Raw genomic sequence first — 22,243 nt, 5'->3', positions numbered from 1 at the left:
CATTAAAGTGAAAAAAGAAAAAAGTAATAATAATAAATAATAATAAATTAAAATGGAAAAAAACTGAATTTGGGAAAAAATAAAATGAAATTTGGGGGTAAAAAAATTCATAGGGCCCTAGAACACAATGACACTTTGTTGTGATCGGGGTTCTTCAAAAAAAAAAAAAAAAATGGAATCCAGAAAATTTAAATGGAATTTGGGAAAAAAATCTAATGGAATTTGGGAAAAAATAAAATGGAATTTTGGAAAAGATAAATGAATTTCATAGGGCCCTACAATACAATGACAGTTTGTTGTGATCAGGGGTGCCTTAAAGAAAGAAGAAGAAGGGAAAAAAGAGATTCAGAAAAATTTAATCGGAAAAAACGTGATTTGGGAAAAAATAAAATGCTTTTTGATTATTAAACTTTAACTTAACCATTAAAATAGAGCCCAGAAAAAAGTAATAATAATAAATTAAAATGAAAAAAAAAAAAGATTTTGGAAAAAAAAAATTAATAATTGGTGGGGGTGGGGGGGGGGGTTCATTTCAATTTAAATGGAATTTGGGAAAAAATAAAATGGAATTTGGGAAAAGATAAATGGATTTCATAGGGCCTACAATATAATGACATTTGTTGTGATCAGGGGTGCTTCAAAGAAAAAAAAGAGTTTCAGAAAAATTTAATCGGAAAAAACGTGATATGGGAGTTTTTTTACTTTTTAATAACTTGCTTTAAAATTGTGTACGTTTAATGAATTCGAGACATGATTTTTGACTATTAAACTTTAATTAAACCATTAAAATAAAATAAAAATAATAATAAAAATAATACATTAAAACAGAAAAAAGCCGAATTTGTTTCTGGATTCCCTGGAATCCAGAAACAAAATCCAGAAAAATATTTAAACAGAAAAAACGGAATTTGGGAAAAACAAAATGAAATTGGGGGGGGGGGGGGGATTTATTTCATAGAACTCTACAACACAATGACAGTTGCAAAAAAAGAGAGAACAAAAAAAAACGGGATCCAGATTAATTAAAATCGAAAAAAATAAAACGGAATTTGGGAAAAAAAATAAAATGAATTTCATAGGGTCCTACAATACAATGACAGTTTGTTGAGATCAGGGGCATAAAAAAACGGTGTTAAAAATATTAGTCTATATTTGCTTGTTATTTAAATGATTTTGACAGCTTGTGACTGAATTTGAAGAATTTTGCATTAACTGTACTTTGTATATCCAAATGTTTTGGGGTCAGTGATATTTTTAAATTGATCAAAAGCAACAGTAAATACATGTATGTTGATGCTGAAAATTCTTAATGCCATTCTTTTGAACTTTATATTCATCAAAGAATCCCCAAAAAATCATTGAGGTTGCACAGTAATATTACACAACTGCATTCAACATTAATAATGATAAGAAATGTTGCTTGAGCAGCAAATCAGCATATTAGAATGATTTATGAAGAGTCATGTGTCACTAGAGTAATGGATGCTGAAAATCCTGTTTGCCATCATAGGAATAAATTACAATTATTTATTAACTATAACCAAAGCTCATGTCTACTTTATGAATAAATTAAAAATGACAGCAAATTGGTTCAAGAGCATACTTTTATGTTTCACAGCAACAATAACAGCAAACAGTAACTGACGTGAGGGTAAGCAAATAAGAGCAGAATTTTCTTTTTTGCCTGAACTCGCTATAATAAAGAAAGACGCTCAGCCTCAGCTCTTCACATCTTTTTCTGTGTGTCGTTCTACATTCTCTTTCAACCCTGGCTTCGTTTCTTTGCAGCTCTTTTAATCTTTCAGCTGTCGTCGTTCCCCCCCATTCAGCGTTTTATCTCTATTTCTGTCTGTTCCTCTCTCCTGTCTCTTTTTCTGGGTTTGCTCTCTTCCTCTCTCTGGTTTGAATATGCAGTGGCCGAAAGGCTTGAGGAGTGATGTACAGATGTTCAAAAACATCAGCTAGTTGCTTACCTCAACATGTGCGTCAGCATCGCTCATCCCTTATTACTTTCTGCACGCTCTCCATCTTTACACCTCCCTCCATAATTACTGTCCACGCTCTCTCTAAAAACGTCTTGTTCGTGTTTCTGTGTGCGTGTTTTGTTTTCTTTATTTAAAAGGGAACAGGAAGACTACGTTTTTCTCATACGCACAAACTCGCACAAACAAACACTCAGACACGCACACACTGAAACGCACACAGATTTTTAAACCTCCAGAGGGATAAACACCCTTGCAGCATCTCATCATTGCTAGCGAGAGGAGAAAAAGTGGGGATTAAACCCAGTGACCCAGGAAGCAGCACTATGTGTGTGTGTTTGTGTGCATGTGAGTGCATGTGAAAGCAAACACTCAGCACTTTTACGTATTATATGAAACATGCCATACCTGGGCTGATTCTGTCTAGTGTGTTTTTTTTAATCTGATCTATGTGACAGCGTCTCTCTTTCTGTTTCTGTGAATGATGTGTGTGTGTCATTCATCAAGTGTGTATGTATGTGGGTTTGTGTGCCTGTCCGTGTGTGTGTGTGTGTGTGTGTTGGCAGGTTAAATACTGCAAGGCTTCTCTGACATGCTTTACGAGCCACCCTGACAAGACAAAAAATGTTCTTGTATTACTTGCCAGTCCCTGTTGCTCTTCTGAGCTCTCTTTTCAGCAGCCCCAAATAGTATCCGAACACTTAGACCACACTTTAAAATGTGTATACACTACTGTTTTAAAAGTTTGGGGTCAGTAAGTTTTTCCTTTTGGAAAGAAATGAACTTTTATTCAGAATTAATTGCATAAACTGATAAAAAGTGAGTTTTTTATCTCTATTTTTATTTTAAGTAAATGCTGTTCTTTTGAACTTTATATTCATCAAAAAAACTGAAAAGATATATAATGGTTTGTGCTAAAACACTGATTTCAACTGATTTCAACACAGATTTTTCAGTTATTTAACAAAAAATAAGATTTTTTTTTCTTGAGCAGCAAATCAGCATATTAGAAAGATTTCCGAAGGATCATGTGACACTGAAGACTGGAGTAATGTCTGCTGAAAAATCAGCTTTGCATCACCAAGTTGAACACCTCTGACTTTAAATGCAGACCTTGAGCCAAAAACTTATCACTAAACACCAATAACTTCTACATACTCTATGGACAAAAGTATTGGGACACCCCCTTCTTTAGAACAGAAAAAGGCACTTCTAAAACTGTGGCAACAAAGATGGAACCATAATTATTGCATTTAAAAATTGTATTTCCATCTCTGTTGCAACAGTTTTGGAAGTGTCTAAAATGACTGCCCATATGTACAAGTGATTGGTGTTTGGTGATGAGTTTTTGGCTCAAGGTCTGCATTTAAAGTCACACCAGAGGTGTTCAGCTGGGATTAGAACTTGGCTTTATGCAGACCAGTCAGGTTCTTCCACACTGAATCAATCATTTCTCTATGAACACTGTCATGTTAGAATAGAAAAGGGTCCTGTCCAAACTGCTATAAAATTAGAAGCACACAATCCCCTAGAATATCATTATATGCTTAAGATTTGTTCTCATGGAAATGACTAAAGTAGTCAAACCTGTTCATCAGAAGGCGGTCTCCTAATATTTTTGGCAATATAGTATATATCGAAAATAAACTATATCGATTCAGAACGGAAATTTGTGTCAAAACCCAGCCCTAATGGATGCTGAAGCCTATTTCAGCATCTATAACTGCAGACAGGGGGTCAGTGAAATCATGACACAAGTCCGAACTCTATGTCTAGTTGTGTGATGGCTATTAAGGTGAAAGACAGGTGAAAAGAAAAGTACAAGTGGCGGAAGGAAGACAGTTCATCTTGGTTATTCATCCCTCATTTAGAGACGAGCCAGGGACGAGTCTTTTATATTTTGCACATGCATAAATATTTTCCACAGCCTGTTGCCCTATGTGTATGTGTTGACCAGACAGGCACTCACTGAAGCTCTGCAGAATAGGGTTACAGAGTGTAACCTTAAACTTGCAGGGGAAAGGGGGAATGACAGTGAAATAGAGACAGAGGAGGATGGCGGGAAGGAAAAAACGAGAGAAGTAAGCTCGTATTAATAATTAGTCATTTGATCAGACAGCATTTTGGATCAGTATTTTGGCATGGCGTTCAAGGATATGTGCCTCTGTGTGTTTATTTGGCTATACTTTGGGGACGAACTGAGATAAATCTGACAAAACCTCCCTTCGGGGTCCTCATTTGGAGAAATGATTAATATATAAACCAAATCATGTTGTTGCTCTACAAATTAAAAAGCTGTTTAGGTTAGCTTTTAGTAATTGAAATGTATATAAAGCTAAGTAAACTGGTGTGTAAACTAGTGTGCGAGTGTGTGTGTGTGGACGTGGAGAAATTCAGTCCAAAACTGAAGCTCTGAAAGGGCTCAGTCAGCATTGCACAATAAATGTACCGCTTACTCTTGAGCCCTCTTAATACCCACAGCAAAACTCTTCCTCACACACACATTTTCCTTGCTGTCCAAAGAAGGAAATAAAGTACCATAGACTACTACTGTTATATAATGCTAATTATGATTTCTACAAATACATTTGCAGTCACTTAAAGGTGACATATCATGAAAATCTGACTTTTTCCATGTTTAAGTGGTATAAGTGGGTCATGCAAAGCATTCTAACTGTTCTGTTGTTGGCTGCACAGACGACCAAAAAGTGTCCCAGCCTCAGACGAGACAAGAAAGCAGTGGATTTATTGATTTATTTACTGTATATTACACTGCTGCCACACAGATCTAATATAAACATGTTATTTCTTTCCCAACTGTTTAAATTCACAGACATAAATGACTGTTTTTGTAACTCCTGTGTGTTTTTAACATGAACTTGTGTGTATTTGAGTTCAAGCGCAATAAGACTTGGAAGAGAATTTAGTTTAGTATTCAAATGCCATGTGACAGACCCTTTTCTGTGAGCGTTCTTCGGATATGTGTGCTCGGAAAACACATGATTTCAGTGCGATAGACATGATAATCAAAACCAAACAGATGTTTTTTTTCGCAGCGTATCTGAGGTACAAGCTCTGTTCTGGAAAAAGGGGTTGGGAGCAGCAGCTCATTTGCATTTAAAGAATCATTCACGAAAACAGTGTGTTTCTGCTTCTACTCAAAATAGGCATTTTGATATAGTTAATGATCAGTGGGGTATTTTGAGCTGAAACTTTACAGACACATTTTGGGGGCAACTGAGACTTATATTAAATCTTGTAAAAAGGTCACCTTTAAGCAAATTTTCAGTGAAATTCTGCAGGCAAAAAAGGTCCATTGCTAATAGTGTAGCAATGTATCACACTCAACTCATACTATTTCAAACCAAACAGCTTTTTACCTTGGTTAATCCACTTGACCAACTTGAACCCAATGCAAAATCTGTTTGGAGTAATCTTTCGCCCTCACGCAAAATTCCTAATTACATGGATTCCTATTGAAATGGCAGGAATCATGATATTTGATGAGTGAAAAGTTCAAAAGAACAGCTTTTTAAATTTTTAAACATGTTGAATGTCTTTGCTGTCACTTTTGATCAGTTTAATGCATCCTTGTAAAATAAAAGTATTAATTTTTCTTTTACTGACCCCTAAAATTTTGCATTTACATAGTTATTGGAAATATGTCTTTCTGTGCTGCGTGTGCTAAATGTGCACTAATCGCAGAGACTCTCTCTCTGTAACAGACTGGGGTTAAATGTCGCGCCCAAAGGCTGTGTGAAGGCTGAATATGATGTATGGGATGAGTTTGATATAAATGTATAAATGTAATTTAATTTAAGTGGGCTGCATTGGGATATTTAGGATAATTATATAGTAACATTATTGCTGTGATGTATTATACAGCATTATGTCTGGAGCAAGAAACATTGATAGACTATGATTTATGTTGCATGTTTCTGCAAAGACGTTTGGCGAAAAGTGGTTGATCCTGAGTAGCGAGAGAGAGGGTACAGATGAGTCAGCTCATGTGTTTGTTGTTGGGTTTTCACCAGCCCCTGATGGAAAATGCAGACATTTTTTCACATTTTCTGTGTTGATTGTAGGGGAAAATCTGCAGTGTTTTGTGCCATGGACTCAAACATGAATTTGGCAGATCTAAGACAACTACATTCGTATGAACATTTTGAATATTTATTCAAAAATATTAAATACATGGAGGAGTGGAGGATATGTAACACTATGTAACACTTCTCTAGTGGAGTACTTTTGATTCATCCTCTTTTCACAAAGCATTTTGTCAAAAGCACAGATTTTAATGTGCTTTACATTTCTATTACACACACACGCGCGCTGACTTTAAGGGATAGTTCACCCAACAATGAAAATGTGGTGTTTATCTGCTTACCCCCAGGGCATCCAAAATGTAGGTGACTCTGTTTCTTCAGTAGAACACAAACAAAGATTTTTTACTCAAACCGTTGCAGTCTGTCATATAATGGAAGTCAATGGGACCCATGGCTTTGAGAGTCAAAAAAACCTACACAGACAAAACCAAATTGAACCCTGCGGCTTGTGATGATACATTAAGGTCTTAACACGTGAAACAATTGGTCTTTGCAAGAACCTGAACAGTATTTATATCAATGTCCAACTGTCCTGAGCATGTTCACAATAGCTGTGGGTCCCATTGACTGCCATTATATGACTGACAGACTGCAACGGTTTGAGTTAAAAATCTTCGTTTGTGTTCTACTGAAGAAACAAAGTCATCTACATCTTGGATGCTCTGGGGGTAAGCAGATAAACATCCCATTTTCATTTTTGGGTGAAATATCCCTTTAAGATGTACTTGTTAACAATCACACACTTTAATTAATAAACGTACATTATTTGCAAGACTCCTAAAGTCATTCATTTACTCATTCTCTTGATCTGTCTTGCTCTTTGTTTTAGTGTTTGATACGTGATGGACTTCAGCCACATGTTTTCCAAGAAGACATTATCCGTAAAGAGTGTATGTGTGTGTGTTCAACTTTCACAGCTGTTGTTTTATGTCAGTGTTGTAAGACCCCACTGAATGGCACACACACATACATACTCCTGGATAAACATATCACTGTGTCACTCTAAAATCTGATGTAAAGCTGTCAGAGATTGACAACCTCGGGATGAAAAGGCAATGTCATTCACATACTTAAGCATAGGAAAGATCAGCATGTCACATACTCTCTCGCATACAAGCACTCAGAAGCACACATAGCTGTCCATACATGCTTTCATACACTGGAGGTATAACATACTATACGGCAGTATGCTATTTAAGGTCTATCATCAGCTTTTCTTTCTCTGTCAGTTAAAATGCTAACATAAACAGTAAATGTTTTGTCATTTTAACAGAATAAGAATGTTTATTCATTTTTAAAGTAATACTAGTCCAAACCTTAATACCTTATATGTTTTCTGGTAGATTCTAGATTTCTAGTAGTAGTTTAGTTTGGTTGGTGTGTTAAAGGAGTACACTTCCAGAGCAAAAATGTACAGATAATGTACTCACCCCTTTGTCAACAAAGATGTTCATGTCTTTCTTTCTTCATTCGTAAAGAAATATGTTTTTTGAGGAAAACATTTCAGGATTTTTCTCCATATAGTGGACTTTTATGGTACCCCGAAATTAAACTTCCAAATGCGGCTTTAAACGATCCCAGTCGAGGTAGAACAAATGTTTTGTTTTTTTTTTAATTGCAATTTATATACTGTTTAACCTCTCATCTTGTCTAGCTCTGCCTGAACTTAGTTTTTTCTGGTTCGAGACAGTTAGGGTATGTCAAAAAACTCCCATCTCATTTTCTCCCTTAACTTCAATGTCGTCCTACATCGCTGTTTTACCTTTTTTGTTAAGGGTGTTTGATCTTCTTTGCATGTTCACTTTGCAAACACTGGGTCAGTACTTCTGCAGCAATGTAGGACAATTTTGAAATGATTTTTGAAGTTGGGGGAGAAAATAAGTTGGGAGTTTTTCGACATACCCTAACTGTCTTGAACCAGAAAAAACAGAGTTCAGGCAGAGCAAGACAAGACGAGTGTTTGTGGTTAAAAAGTATATAAATTGTAATTAAAAAAACAAAACAAAAAAAAACGATCTTTTCACTAGATAAGACCCTTCTTCCTCGGATCATTTACAAACACATTTGGGGGTCATTTGAAGCCACATTTAAACTGCATTTTGGAAGTTCAAACTCGGGGCACCATAGAAGTCCATTATATGGAAATTATTATATCCTGAAATGTTTTCCTCAAAAAACATAATTTATTTAGGACTGAGTAAAGAAAGACATGAACATTTTGGATGACAAGGGGGTGAGTACATGTTCTGGAAGTGAACTTTTCCATTAACATTAAATCAGTTAATAAACTTATCTAAAATATACAGGACTCAAAATGCCATTTAGTAATGCCTAATACATTCACATACACATAGTCCGCACACGCTCTTCCCTTGCCGAACTGTACTCGCACTCACACTGAACTAATGTATGCCGACCCATACAGACAGATAAAACATAAAACATGTCACAGAGCAGACAGTGAGAGAGGGAGAGAGATGGTCCCAGAGGCATTGTTAAATTGATCAGTGTACGGATGGCAGGATACGTGATGAAATGAGAGAGATGGATGGATGGATGGATAGATCTGTGGTCTCATCTCATTACGCCTCTTAGTGCAGGAAATGGCTTTCTACCTGCAGCACTGCAGCTGTCATGTCCAAACTAGTGCTTAGTATAAATTAGTTAATGTTGTGATTAGAGGAATTTTTCACACTATGCACACTTTTCTACTCGGTTATTGAAGCACCACCATTGATTATAAACTGACAAATGCATAGCAATAAAAAAAAATATCAGACACACCCAAAAAAAGTAGTACAAATGAAATGTTTTGCTTTTGCTGCAGAAAACGCTAGCGTGACTGGTCGACAGCAAGTGTTGTGTTTTGGATGCTGAGTGCCAAATGTTGGTGTATTGGTGCTCATCTGATTTCTGTCTTCTCCTCTCTCTCTTTCTGATTGAGTCTCTTTGTGTTCTGGTTGGAACGACTTGTTCTGGAGAGACTAAATATAGCTGTGCGCAGTGAGGAGTAGAGGTGGAGGGGGGCAACCTTTTTACAATTAGAGCCAAGACTAGAAAATTGAGAGCAACATGGAAAAGGAACATTGGTCAATTTTCAGGTCATCAATAATAATTTTGTTTACTTCCCCTTGTCAAAACATGTCATTTTTAGTACACCAATAAAAACCTAATATAGAAAAAAAAAAAAACATTTTTTATTTAAATCACAAACTCTTGCCACTGGATTGGCCTGTTTTTTGTTTTGTTTTTGCTTGCAACAATTAAGACAAGGATTTGGGTTTAGAAGATGGTACATTTACAACCTCTTTTATTAATCTAAGTAAGATATTAAAAGATAAATGTTTTAGAATGGGTGTGCTAAATGTGTGGTTGTTAAATATTATGTCTCCACTAGTGATAGACCATTTTATCAACCAAGCTGATTCATTTATTTGCCAATTAATGCACACCAGTCTTAAAATATATACACTGCCGTTCAAAAGTTTGAGATCAGTAAAAATGTTTTATGTTTTTTAAAGAAATATCTTATGCTTATCAAAGTTTATTTATTTGATCAAAAGAAAAAGGTAATATTATTACAACTTAAAATAACAGTTTTCTATTTTAATTTACTTTAATGTATAATTTATTTCTGTAATACAAAGCTGAATTTTCATCAGCCATTACTCCAGTCTTCAGTGTCACACGATCCTTTAGAAATCATTTTAATATGCTAATTTATTATCATTGTTGAAAACAGTTGTGCTGCTTTTTTATTCTTTGATGAATAAAAAGTTAAAACAACAGCGTTTATTAAAATTAGAAACTTTTTCTAAAAACGTCTTTAGTATCACTTTTATCAATTTAACATCAATCCTTGCTGAATAAAAGTAGTAATTGCTTACAAACAAACAAAAACATTTCTATTTATATATTCTATTTTTAATAAATGTTGTTCTTTTTCATGTTTTATTCGTCAAAGAATCTTGATCACAGGTTCCAAAAAAAAAAAAACTGTTTCCAACATCAATTATAAATCAGCATATTAGAATAATTTCTGGAGGATCATGTGGCACTGAGGACTGTAAAAATTATGCTAAAAATTTCAACTTTGCATCACAGGAATAAATTAACCACTATTTTAAATTGCAATAATATCTCACAATATTACTGTTTTTTCTGAATTTTAAATCAAATAAACACAGCCTTGATGAGCAAAAAAACTTTTTTAAAAAACATTAAAAATCTTACTGATCCCAAACTTTTGAACAGCAGTGTATATACATATACAAAGACATATATGTAATTTTTGCTTTCACCAGTTGGTAAGAAACCAAGTATACTGCAAAATTTATATTGTGTTTGGTAAAGTGCCTGGTTGTTTCAGGACTGTCCATATAAATAATGCACTGTAATGTATTTAGGATGAAACAAATGTCATAGTATATTAGTATTCCAGTGTATATTTATTTACAGACTGGCACAAAGCTATATATCTATACTGTATATACCAGTAGTGTGTTAAAGGTATATATTGGTTCATTTTGTGTCTTCCTAAGCTGTACACGACTTTTCAGATGTTTAGTGTTCCCTCTAAATGAGTTGCTGTCTCTGCTATGTGTGTTTATCCAAATGACTCTGACTCTTCACAAATAGCCCAGTAATGAATGGAAATGAAAGGATGCTAGGTAGAGGAAAGGTTGAGACCAACTCATCTTTGTTTTAATGAATAAAGGCCGTTTTTCTGCAGTGATTGTTTTTTATGCCGGGTGCAACCGGTGACGCACATTGAATTGATTAAATGATTTGGACATGCATATATTGTGGTATGCATGCATGTATGTATGCATTAAACCTGCAGGTGACTAAATCGTGACCTCATTCACCTCTCATAAACGCATTTACATTTACATTTCCACAGCAATATGATCTTATTATACATCATTGTGACATTAAGTCCATTTTACCTTGTACAACTCAATGCCATGATGCATATGCAAATAGTTATTCTGATAAGAACAGCTGCAATAGAACATAACTATCGATTTTCTTGCCATTGCACAAATCATTGAACATTGTGAGGTAACAAGACCTTTCAGCCTTGGTTTTAGTTTACCTTATTCTTAGACTGCGGATTTATTCATATCAGACTAGAAAAAAATATATTTTTTGAAGTTTTTAACTGAAACTAAAACCATTAAAAAAATCATTACTTGAAATAAATTAAACATTAACTGATATCAAATATTATTAAAAGTTTAAATATGAAAACAAAAATATCTTTAAAAAAATAGAATCTAATTTGTTTTTAAACCACTTGTTTTAGAATATTCAACATCTAATTTATGTCTTTTTCAGAATGTTGATGCCGCAGCAGTATGGAATTCTGGGAAACGGAATGCCGGCGCTCTCCCGTGCACCTGAATGCAGAGCAGAAACACGGAGTAAGGTGTGTGCACAAAGCCCAACAAACTTCGCAAGCACTTTCGAAAGACTTCTGCAGCGATTGGTTGCTGCAGCCAATGGGAACATGTGCCAAACGAGAAGAGCAACGACTGTCTGTGCTCTCCGCACTCTCAAAAGACAAGCACAGTAACCAATCAGAGAAGAGAATGAAGACAATGGAGCCAATGACTATGACCTTTGACCTTCAACAGAAACTTGAACAGCTCGTGTCCAGTATTCACAAAAAGGATTCAGTGATTCACGATCACGTGTACACAAGAAGTGCCTCTTGTTTTTGATTGTCGCTTTGTAAATATAGACTTGCAACTGTTCAGGCATTGACTGGCGTGCTTGAAAAAGGTTCTTTTATTTTCTGTAAAAACGTAACTTGTACAGAAGGTGAAATCGTCAGGAAAAGAGGCTTGTGACGATATCAAATATGTTGGTACTGCTTCTGGTGAAAATGTTGAAGATAAAGTAATTATGAATTTCACATGGTGGTTGTTCATCACTGTGTTTAGCTAACCTAGCATCACAAATGTGTTGACTGACTAGTTTGTCATCCTCCCTGTTCCTTGTTTCCTTGTCCACCCCCTACCAAGCCATGCGTTAGTACTTAAGTGCCTGTCTCTTTTCTGCCTCTCGTCCTTCTGCTCTCTTCACAGTAGCGTCCTGAAAGGAACCAGTAACAGACATTTGGCTCAGTGACACTAAGCATCTATTTTTACTCTATGGGTGGGGTGCTTCTGTGATGGTGTCCTGCGGTAGATTACCTCCACTGGCACGCAAGGATGCTAGCTGACCCAATCCACACTGGACTGTACCAGTGATAGTCCAGAATGGGGGTGTGTAAAGGATATAATTTGTAAATCGTTCCCACACGCTGTAACACAGTGACACCCATTGCTGGCCAACAGTGGTAAAATAAAAACAGGAGTGTTAAAAGCATAAGTCTCTCATGTGTTTTTTGTTTTACTTTTTATGGTGATGACCTTAAATTGCCATTTTTTTCATTATTTACTCACCTTCATGTCGGTCTAAACCTGTGTGACTTACTTTCTTCTGCACAAAAGAAGATATCGTGAAGAATGCTGGTAATCAGTTGATTTCCATTTATTTCCATAGTATGGGAAAACGTACTATGGAAATCAATAGCTGCCGCACCAGTTTGGTTTCCCACATTCTTTAAAATATCTTCTTTTGCATTCAGCTGAAGAAAGAAACTCATGTAGGTTTGAAACAACTTAAGGAAAAGTTCACTTTCAGAACAAAAATATACAGATAATGTATTCACCACCTTGTCATCCAAAATGTTCATGTCTTTCTTTCTTCAGTCGTAAAGAAATTACATTTGAGGAAAAACAATCAAATGATTCGCGAATTGCACAGAATGTCCCGAAATGAATCAAATGATTCGCGAACTGAATCAAGTGATTTGCGAATCGTACAGAAAGTCCCGAAATGAATAAAATGATTCGCGAGCTGAATCAAATGACTCGCGAAATGCACAGAATGTCCCGAAATTAATCAAATGATTCGCGAACTGAATCAAGTGATTTGCGAATCGCACAGAATGTCCCAAAATGAATCAAATGATTTGCGAACCGCACAGAATGTCCCAAAAATAATTAAATGATTCGCGAACTGAATCAAATGATTCGCGAACCACACAGAATGTCCCGAAATGAATCAAATGATTCGCGAACTGAATCAAGTGATTTGTGAATCGCACAGAATGTCCCAAAATGAATCAAATGATTTGCGAACCACACAGAATGTCTCAAAAATAATTAAATGATTCGCGAACCGCACAGAATGTCCCGAAATGAATCAAATGATTCGCGAACTGAATCAAGTGATTTGTGAATCGCACAGAATGTCCCAAAATGAATCAAATGATTTGCGAACCACACAGAATGTCTCAAAAATAATTAAATGATTCGCGAACCGCACAGAATGTCCCGAAATGAATCAAATGATTCGCGAACTGAATCAAGTGATTTGTGAATCGCACAGAATGTCCCAAAATGAATCAAATGATTTGCGAACCACACAGAATGTCTCAAAAATAATTAAATGATTCGCGAACCGCACAGAATGTCCCGAAATGAATCAAATGATTCGCGAACTGAATCAAATGATTCGCGAACCGCACAGAATGTCCCGAAATGAATCAAATGATTAGCAAACTGAATCAAATGATTCGCAAATTGCACAGAATGTCCCACAATGAATCAAATGATTAGCAAACTGAATCAAGTGATTTGCGAATCGCACAGAATGTCCCAAAATGAATCAAATGATTTGCGAAGCGCACAGAATGTCCCGAAAAGAATTAAATGATTCGCGAACTGAATCAAATGATTCGCGAACTGAATCAAATGATTCGCGAACTGAATCAAATTATTCGCGAACCGCACAGAATGTCCCAAAATGAATCAAATGATTCGCGAACTGAATCAAATGATTCGCGAACCGCACAGAATGTCCCGAAATGAATCAAATGATTCGCAAACTGAATCAAATGATTCGCGAACCGCACAGAATGTCCCGAAATGAATCAAATGATTAGCAAACTGAATCAAATGATTCGCAAATTGCACAGAATGTCCCACAATGAATCAAATGATTAGCAAACTGAATCAAGTGATTTGCGAGTCGCACAGAATGTCCCAAAATGAATCAAATGATTTGCGAAGCGCACAGAATGTCCCAAAAAGAATTAAATGATTCGCGAACAGAATCAAATGATTCGCGAATTGCACAGAATGTCCCGAAATGAATCAAATGATTCGCAAACTGAATCAAGTGATTCGCGAATTGCACAGAATGTCCCGAAATGAATCAAATGATTCGCGAACTGAATCAAGTGATTTGCAAATCGCACAGAATGTCCCAAAACGAATCAAATGATTTGTGAAGCGCACAGAATGTCCCGAAAATAATTAAATGATTTGCAAACTGAATCAAATGATTCGCGAACCGCACAGAATGTCCCGAAATGAATCAAATGATTAGCAAACTGAATCAAATGATTCGCGAATTGCACAGAATGTCCCGAAATGAATCAAATGATTCGCGAACTGAATCAAGTGATTTGCGAATCGCACAGAATGTCCCAAAATGAATCAAATGATTTGTGAACCGCACAGAATGTCCCGAAAATAATTAAATGATTCGCAAACTGATTAAAATGATTCGCGAACCGCACAGAATGTCCCGAAATGAATCAAATGATTTTTCGACATACCCTAACTGTCTTGAAACGGAAAAAACAAAAGTTCAGGCAGAGCAAGACAAGACGAGCATTTGAGGTTAAGAAGTATATAACTTAAAATAAAATAATAGTTTCGCTAGATAAGACCCTTCTTCCTCGGCTGGAATTGTTTACAACCGCATTTGGGATCATTTAAAGCTGCATTTAAACTGTATTTTGGAAGTTCAAACTCAGGGCACCATAGAAGTCCACTATATGGGGAAAAATCCTGAAATGTTTTCCTCAGATAACACAATTTCTTTACGACTGAAGAAAGAAAGACGTCATCTTTGATGACAAGGGGGTGAGTACATTATCTGTACATTTTTGTTCTGGAAGTGAACTTCTTTAAGGGTGAGTAAGTGTCAGAGTTTTATTAATCCTTTGAGAAATGACACGTTGTGCTTTATCTGCCTCTGACAGACTTAAGTGATTGATATGAATATTTATGATATTCAGTGTGTGTTGGTTGTGTTTGCACTAGTGTGTGTGTGTATATTGAATGTTTGTTCCTGACTCTTTGTTAAACTGTTTCAGGATGTTCCATCCTGACGTGTGATTGCTTGGATACAAACGTAACAAATACTGTTTATTGGATCCAGACCGAGATGGTCAAAAACACGGGAACAACCTGTAATATAAGCAGTTGCTCCTTTTATAAGAAGGGGAATCCCACATAATGATCATTCATATCCTATAGGATGATACATTTTAAAAAATGAGACCACGGGTTAAATCACATCAAGCTAAAGAGCAATACTGAAGTATTGTTTATCCCAAATACATTCAGAACACATATGTTTCCAATATCACAGAAGTCTTTGAAAGGTTGGAGTTACAAGGCAAAATGTGTTGACCTTTATTAAAAGGATAGTTCATCCAAAAAGAAAGATGTTTTGAAGAAGATGAGATCCAAACATCATCAACTGTAATTGTATGAACAGAACAAACCTGAGACATTTTCCAAAATATCTTCTTTTGTGTTCCATAGAAAGTCACAGAAGGACATGAGGGTGAGTAAACAGTGACAAAATGTTCATTTTTGGGTGAATTTTCCTTGAGAACTTTACTAAAGCTATTCTCCTGTTGACAGGAATTGTAGCAAATATATATTCACACCCCCTCCCTTTTTGTGATGTTGAAAATGTCAAGCTGCTTCAAAAAAGAGCAAACTAATACATAAACAGGATGTAGCTGAACTGTGTTTTAAATATATTGTGAATATTTGCTCTATTTTTGCTTAATATCTTGAACAGTCAAGAAAAAAAGCAAAGAATAGAAAAAGAAGTGAAAAGACAAAATTAACAGCAAAAATATTCCTCATATAACAATTTTACATTAATACAAGCACATACAGTTGAAGTCAAAAGTTTTCACACACCTTGCAAAGGTGTTAATTATTTTACCAAAATATAGGGATCATTTTTATTTATTTAGTACTGACCTGAATAAGATATTTCACATAAAAGACGTTTACATATAGTCCACAAGAGAAAATAATAGTTGAATTTATAAAAATGACCCCATTCAAAAGTTTACATACACTTGATTCTTAATACTGTGTATGTTGTTACCTGAATCACAGAAGGTTCAAACGCTCACTGATGCTTCTGAAAGGAAACACAATGCATTAAGAATCTTTTTGAAACTTTTTTAAGTTTAAGATCAGGGTAAATGTAACTTATTTTGTCTTTTGGGAAACATATAAGTAGCTTCTGAAGGGCAGTACTAAATGAAAAATGTGATATGATAAATATGATATTTAGGCAAAATAAGAAAAAAGTACACATCGTCATTCTGTTCAAAAGTAATTTAATGCATTGTGTTTCCTTCTGGAGCATCAGTGAGCGTTTGAACCTTCTGTAATAGTTGTATATGAGTCCCCCAGTTGTCCTCAGTGTGAAAAGATGGATCTCAAAATCATACAGTCATTGCTGGAAAGGGTTTAAATACACAAAAATGCTGAAAAACCAAAGAATTTGTGGGACCTGAAGGATTTTCCTGAAGAAAAATCGGGCAGTTTAACTGTTCAGGACAAACAAGGAACTCATGAACAACTATTACTAAACAAAAATATCATTCAGGTAACAACACAGTGAGAATCAAGTATGTAAACTTTTGAATGGGGTAATTTTTATAGATTTAACAATTATTTTCTCTTGGGGACTGTAAACGTCTTTTATGTGAAATATCTTATTTAGGTCACATACCAAAAAAAAAAAAAAAAATTACATGCATTACAGCAGGCGTATTTTAACCAATCACACGCGATTGTGTTGAGCTTATGATAATAATGGCCAATCAGAAGCTTCCGATGAGTCATCGCTGAAACGCGCGCGCTCACTAACTTCCTTCAGAAGTTTGCTGAATTCTCTCTTCGTAAACGAAGTGAAGATGTACGTACAACGTAAGTAAGATATTAGTTCATAATACAGTGTAGACAGCTTCACTAATTATAAAGGGAGTTATCCTTGCTGAAAAAAACAAACAAACAATAGAACCCATTACAGAAATTCGAATGGTTTCCACAACAAATACGATTAGTTGTAGTGTGTTTTGGGACATACTCCATTAGGATTTAGGTTTTAACAAGCCTCTAGAGACCCATAGGGACCATTACAGTTTCCATTAAAATCAATACATTTGTATTTCTTGTAATTGCCACATACTGTATATTTGTCCATTGTGAGTTATTTTCTCACATTGCCTTTTTAATTTTTTTGGTTCTGAGGCGGAACCAGCTCCATAGTAGGCTATGTGTCCTATCATGCATTCACTGTCCTCTCAGAAATACTTGTAACACTATCTCAAGCTATACATCTATGAATAGCAATCTGTCTAGCTTGACCCAGAGCTGATACAGTATACAGAGTCTTAAGGGTCATTCCACAAATTTTTCATGCACGTTTCACCCTCACAAAAGAGATCTTTATGTGGAAGGTCTGGTTACAACTTGTTGTACGCACACACTGACATCAGTAGAAGGCTGGGTGGCTAGAATTGGAAGTGAGGGCACATTCATGGATGGCCTATTACCACAGCCTTACTAGTATTATTCAGAACACACAGTGGCCCCGGGACAAGGTGAATTAAACCTCAAAGTCTGAGAACACTCAGAAACACTTGCTATGCAACAGCATTTTCTATTCTTGCGCACATCAGCAACACGTGCAGGAAAACCTGATGGCCTTTGCTCTGAGGACACGAACACTCTCACCTACAGTACAGGACAAACACAGAAGGGAAGGTGTGCTCCACCCATGACCTGCTTGTAATCCACACGTGTCTATAGTTTTACTGTCTAGTCCCCAGGGTCTGTGGCTCAAAACACGGCCGAAGACTGCAGGAAAGAAATGCGCGAGACTTTTGAACTTTTGACATGAAAAGAAGTGACAAAAGTGATGTCAAAAAGCTGAATGTATCAGCAGCTGGCAGCCACAGTCATGTATCTGGCAGGAGCAGATATATATGTGTGTGTCTGTGTGCACATGCTTTAGGGCTCTGATAAACAGGGTTTCTGCATTAAGACCTAGAAAGTTCTTAAATTCCTAAAGTCATGGCATTAAATGTTGCATGCACTACAAAAATGTAATAATAAGTACTTAAAGATCCTTACATCAGAAAACTGAACATATGAAGATTTGTTCACTGAGAAATTGAAAAAAAGTAAGCGAGGCAATGCTTAAAACAAGAGCATTTTTTTCTGAACCCATTGCCAGATTTTTTCTTGTTTAAATCAAAAATGTTTGATCGATTTCTTATGTCATTTTGCTTCTCAAGTAAACGCATCTTGATTTAAAAATCATTATAAATTCGCACTGGAAAATGACAAAAATTATGAATTTGCAGTATGATTAGAAGGTACAGTAAAAGTTGTTTTTTATATTCTTTTCTATGGTTTGAAAGCAGATCAATCAAGATGTAAGCTTTTAATTAAATTGTTTAGAAATGATATTAACATATTGCATTCATTTTTCTTTGCTTGGTCTTAAAAAGCTTTAACTTTGCTTTCATAAAACCTGCAGAAATCCTGGATGAAGTACCTGGGCATGTAACTTTTTATTATGGTAATGCTGAAAATAAGACTTTTTTAAAAAATGAAACAACATTCTCATGTAAATGTGCGAATATTTACAATATATTCATTTCACAGTGTCATTTTGGATTAAACTCTTCAACATAATACAATTATGCTTGTTTCACCACATTTCAAAAATAGCAAAAATAGAAGATATAAAATCATAAAATGCAGAAAAGGTGTCTAGTAAATATACACTACCAGTCAAAGGTTTTTGAACAGTAAGATTTTGAATGTTTTAAGTCTCTTCTGCCCACCAAGTCTGCATTTATTTGATCCAAATATTTTAAAAATATTTAGACTAACAGTTTTCTATTTGAATATATTTTAAAATGTCATTTATTCCTGTGATTTCAAAGCTGAATTTTTAGCATCATTACTCCAGTCACACGATCCTTCAAAAATCATTCTAATATTCTGATTTGCTGCTCAAAAAACATTTTTATTATTATTGTTGGAAACAGCTGAGTAGAATTTTTTCAGTTTTCTTTGATGAATAGAAAGTTCAGAAGAACAGCATTTATCTAAAATAGAAATATTGTGTAACATAAATGTCTTTATCACAACTTTTGATCGATTTAAAGCATCCTTGTTAAATAAACATTAATTTCTATAATTTCTTACTCAACTGTTTTAAATATTGATAATAAAAACAAATCTCGAAATTTCTCGAACAGCAAATCAGCATATTAGAGTGATTTCTGAAGGATGATGTGACACTTAAGGCGAGTAATGATGGTGAAAATTTAGCTTTGATCACAGGAATAAATTACATTTTAAAATATATTCTAATAGAAAACTATTTAGTTATCCTAAATAGTATAAGTGTTTAAAAATTGTACTGTTTTTGCTGTACTTTGGATCAAATAAATGCAGGCTTGGTGAGCAGAAGTGACTCATTTAAGAAACATTAAAAATCTTACTGTTCAAAAACTTTTGACTGGTAGTGTAGAACCAATAAATGCGCATTAAAAATGTTTTGGAAAAAAGTCTCTTATATGCTCACCAAGGTTGTATTTAATTGATCACAAATACAGTAAAACAGTAATATTGTGAAATACTATTAATTCAAAAGAACAAAAGAACAGCATTTGTTTGAAACAGAAACTTTTAAGTCTTTACTGTCACTTTTGATCAGTTTGATGCATCTTTGCAAAAGTAAATTTCTAAATTTTGCCTCAAAGATGTTACTTTTTGCCTTATGTTAATTTTATACGACTGCTAACATCTTAAGCCTTGCAAAATACACTCTTACAGCTGAGCTGTACCGCAGGAAGTCTTCCTGCTTTATTACTTCCCTTTTGGCTCAGCAAGGCAGGAAGGCTAGTATGTGCGTGCACATGAAAGAGAGAGTGACACAACACTCTTGGTTATTATCACACGCTAATTCTGTATGTTTTTCCTTACAGTGCTCTCCTCTTCTCACAGATTGAAATGTGGCCCAGTTGTAGTCAGTAATGTGTTTAATCCATGAGCCTCATTGATCGCTCAGATCGCTTGAGTGGAAGGTCCAACCAAAGTTCAGCAGACGCAGGTCGATGGGGAACAGTAGTTTTGCTGTGTGTACTCATCGCCCACAGCACGGAGGGTAATTATGTTTTAATGCATTTTAATACCCTGTCATTACCGCTAAACAAAAACAGCTTTCTTTCTGACCCTTTTCTATTGCCAGTTTCCTTCACTCCATGTATCTCTATCTCCCATTCGCCAAAGAAATGTCGCCATATTCAGTATGTTTATGTACTATTGAATCAGGCTTTCAAACAGAGCGACTCTAGTCAAACTGAGGTTTCTTTTGAAGCTCACATGAGATTTGGAGGTTCTTTCCTAATGCTTGAGACTGCAGCTATCAGACGCTGGCTTCACATCCGAACAAAAAGGCTCCCTGTACCCTAGCAGCACCCTAAGACTAGCTGTACAGAGTGTGAATAGCAGAGCGGTGAGAGAGCGGGGAGGGGTCACGTCACTGCGGGGCCTCTATATTTTATTTTGCCCAAGAGCTGCCTGAGAACCCACAGACACATGCTACAGAATTCCCCCGCAGCCCGAGAGAGAAAGAGGGAGGGACGGACGGAGGGAGGGAAACAAGGAGACTTGGGTGAGAAAACGACAGAATGCAACGTGTTCACACACACACACTGGCATTTTTCAGCATTTTTGTCTTGTGGAGCTAAATTTCAAATGGCAAATTATTCAAAAGATCATCTCCTACATACAGAAAAGCTTTAGACTCTCACTGCAAACTTCTTAAAGTGGAATGTTCCATTTTCAAAGCATGTTTAGGGGGAAGTGTGGTAATCCATTGTACAATGTATGTAGTCATGATTGACAGAAAACCCCTGTTTTTTTTCTCTGCGTCTTGGCCTCATGCTGGGTCAGTGTGTATGGGGCGTAGACAAGGGGATTTTTTTTGCATAGGCCCGTCTAATTGGAAAAGGTTAGGGGTCATTCTTACAAATGTGGTGGTTACGGCTTTGATGCTACACCATTGTAGAAGCAAGACTCTAACTGTCATTAATGGTTATGATCAGAAATTATTTGTTTAACTTAATGAGTGAATAATACTCTTGCAAAATTATGAATCAATCATTTTTAGATTTTTTTTAATTCTTTTTTAATACTTTCTAATAGAATAGTCCTGCTAGACTATTTGCAAAGGAGTTCAGAGTAATAATTGTGTGCTCACACTTTGCAAGCTTGCTGAAATACACATGCCGTTTCAGGTAGTTTATGTTGGCAGTTCAGTCCTAATTAAAAAACTAAAGTAACTCCACAATGAACTCGAAGAACCCTGTGAGATCATTCTGACAGCGCACACACTCCATCTGGTGGTCATCTGTGGCAAACGCACTGTGAAAATATTTTGGATCGACTTATAACCAGAGATTTTTAAAAGGTTTCTCCACTGGGCTAAAATTAATTAAGTCATAGTTTGTCAGTAACACACAGACAAGGCAATTTGGAAATTTCAAAGACATTTTCAGCAAACTGAATTCAGATCCAAAGACTTTGGAAAAGCGAACTGTTGAGAAACAAAACCAAACAACATAAGCAAGAAGTGTGTTGGCATATATGAGCCCGTCAGTTAACTAAATCATGATTTACACTACCAGTTAAAAGTTTTTGAGCAGTAAGATTTATGTTTTTTTAAAGAAGTCTCTTCTGCTCACCAAACCTGTATTTATTTGATCCATAACACAGCAAAAGCAATAATATTTAGAAATATTTTTTACTATTTAAAATAACAGCTTTATTTGAATATTTTTTAAATGCATCATTACTCCAGTCTTCAGTGTCACATGATCTTTCAGAAATCATTCTAATATTCTGATTTGCTGTTTAAGAAACAGGTTTTATTATTATTATTATTATTATCATTATTATCAGCAGTTGA

At 35.5% G+C, this 22,243-nt stretch overlaps 1 protein-coding gene across 1 annotated transcript in view; it reads left to right on the top strand.

Moving 5' to 3' along the window:
* Positions 1-12,466, top strand: part of LOC141331321 (insulin receptor substrate 1-B) — a 69,844-nt gene extending 57,378 nt beyond the window's left edge. The window contains exon 3 of the mRNA XM_073836342.1: positions 11,429-12,466. Coding sequence (XP_073692443.1) covers positions 11,429-11,436 — 8 coding nt within the window. The 3' untranslated portion in view covers positions 11,437-12,466. The remainder of the gene's footprint in view (positions 1-11,428) is intronic.
* The last annotated feature ends 9,777 nt before the right edge of the window (positions 12,467-22,243 follow it).

This window comes from Garra rufa, chromosome 3 (assembly GCF_049309525.1).
Source record: "Garra rufa chromosome 3, GarRuf1.0, whole genome shotgun sequence".
NCBI lineage: Eukaryota > Metazoa > Chordata > Actinopteri > Cypriniformes > Cyprinidae > Garra > Garra rufa.
The sequence above is the reverse complement of the archived record's forward strand: the minus strand, read 5'-3'. Positions and strand labels throughout refer to the sequence as shown.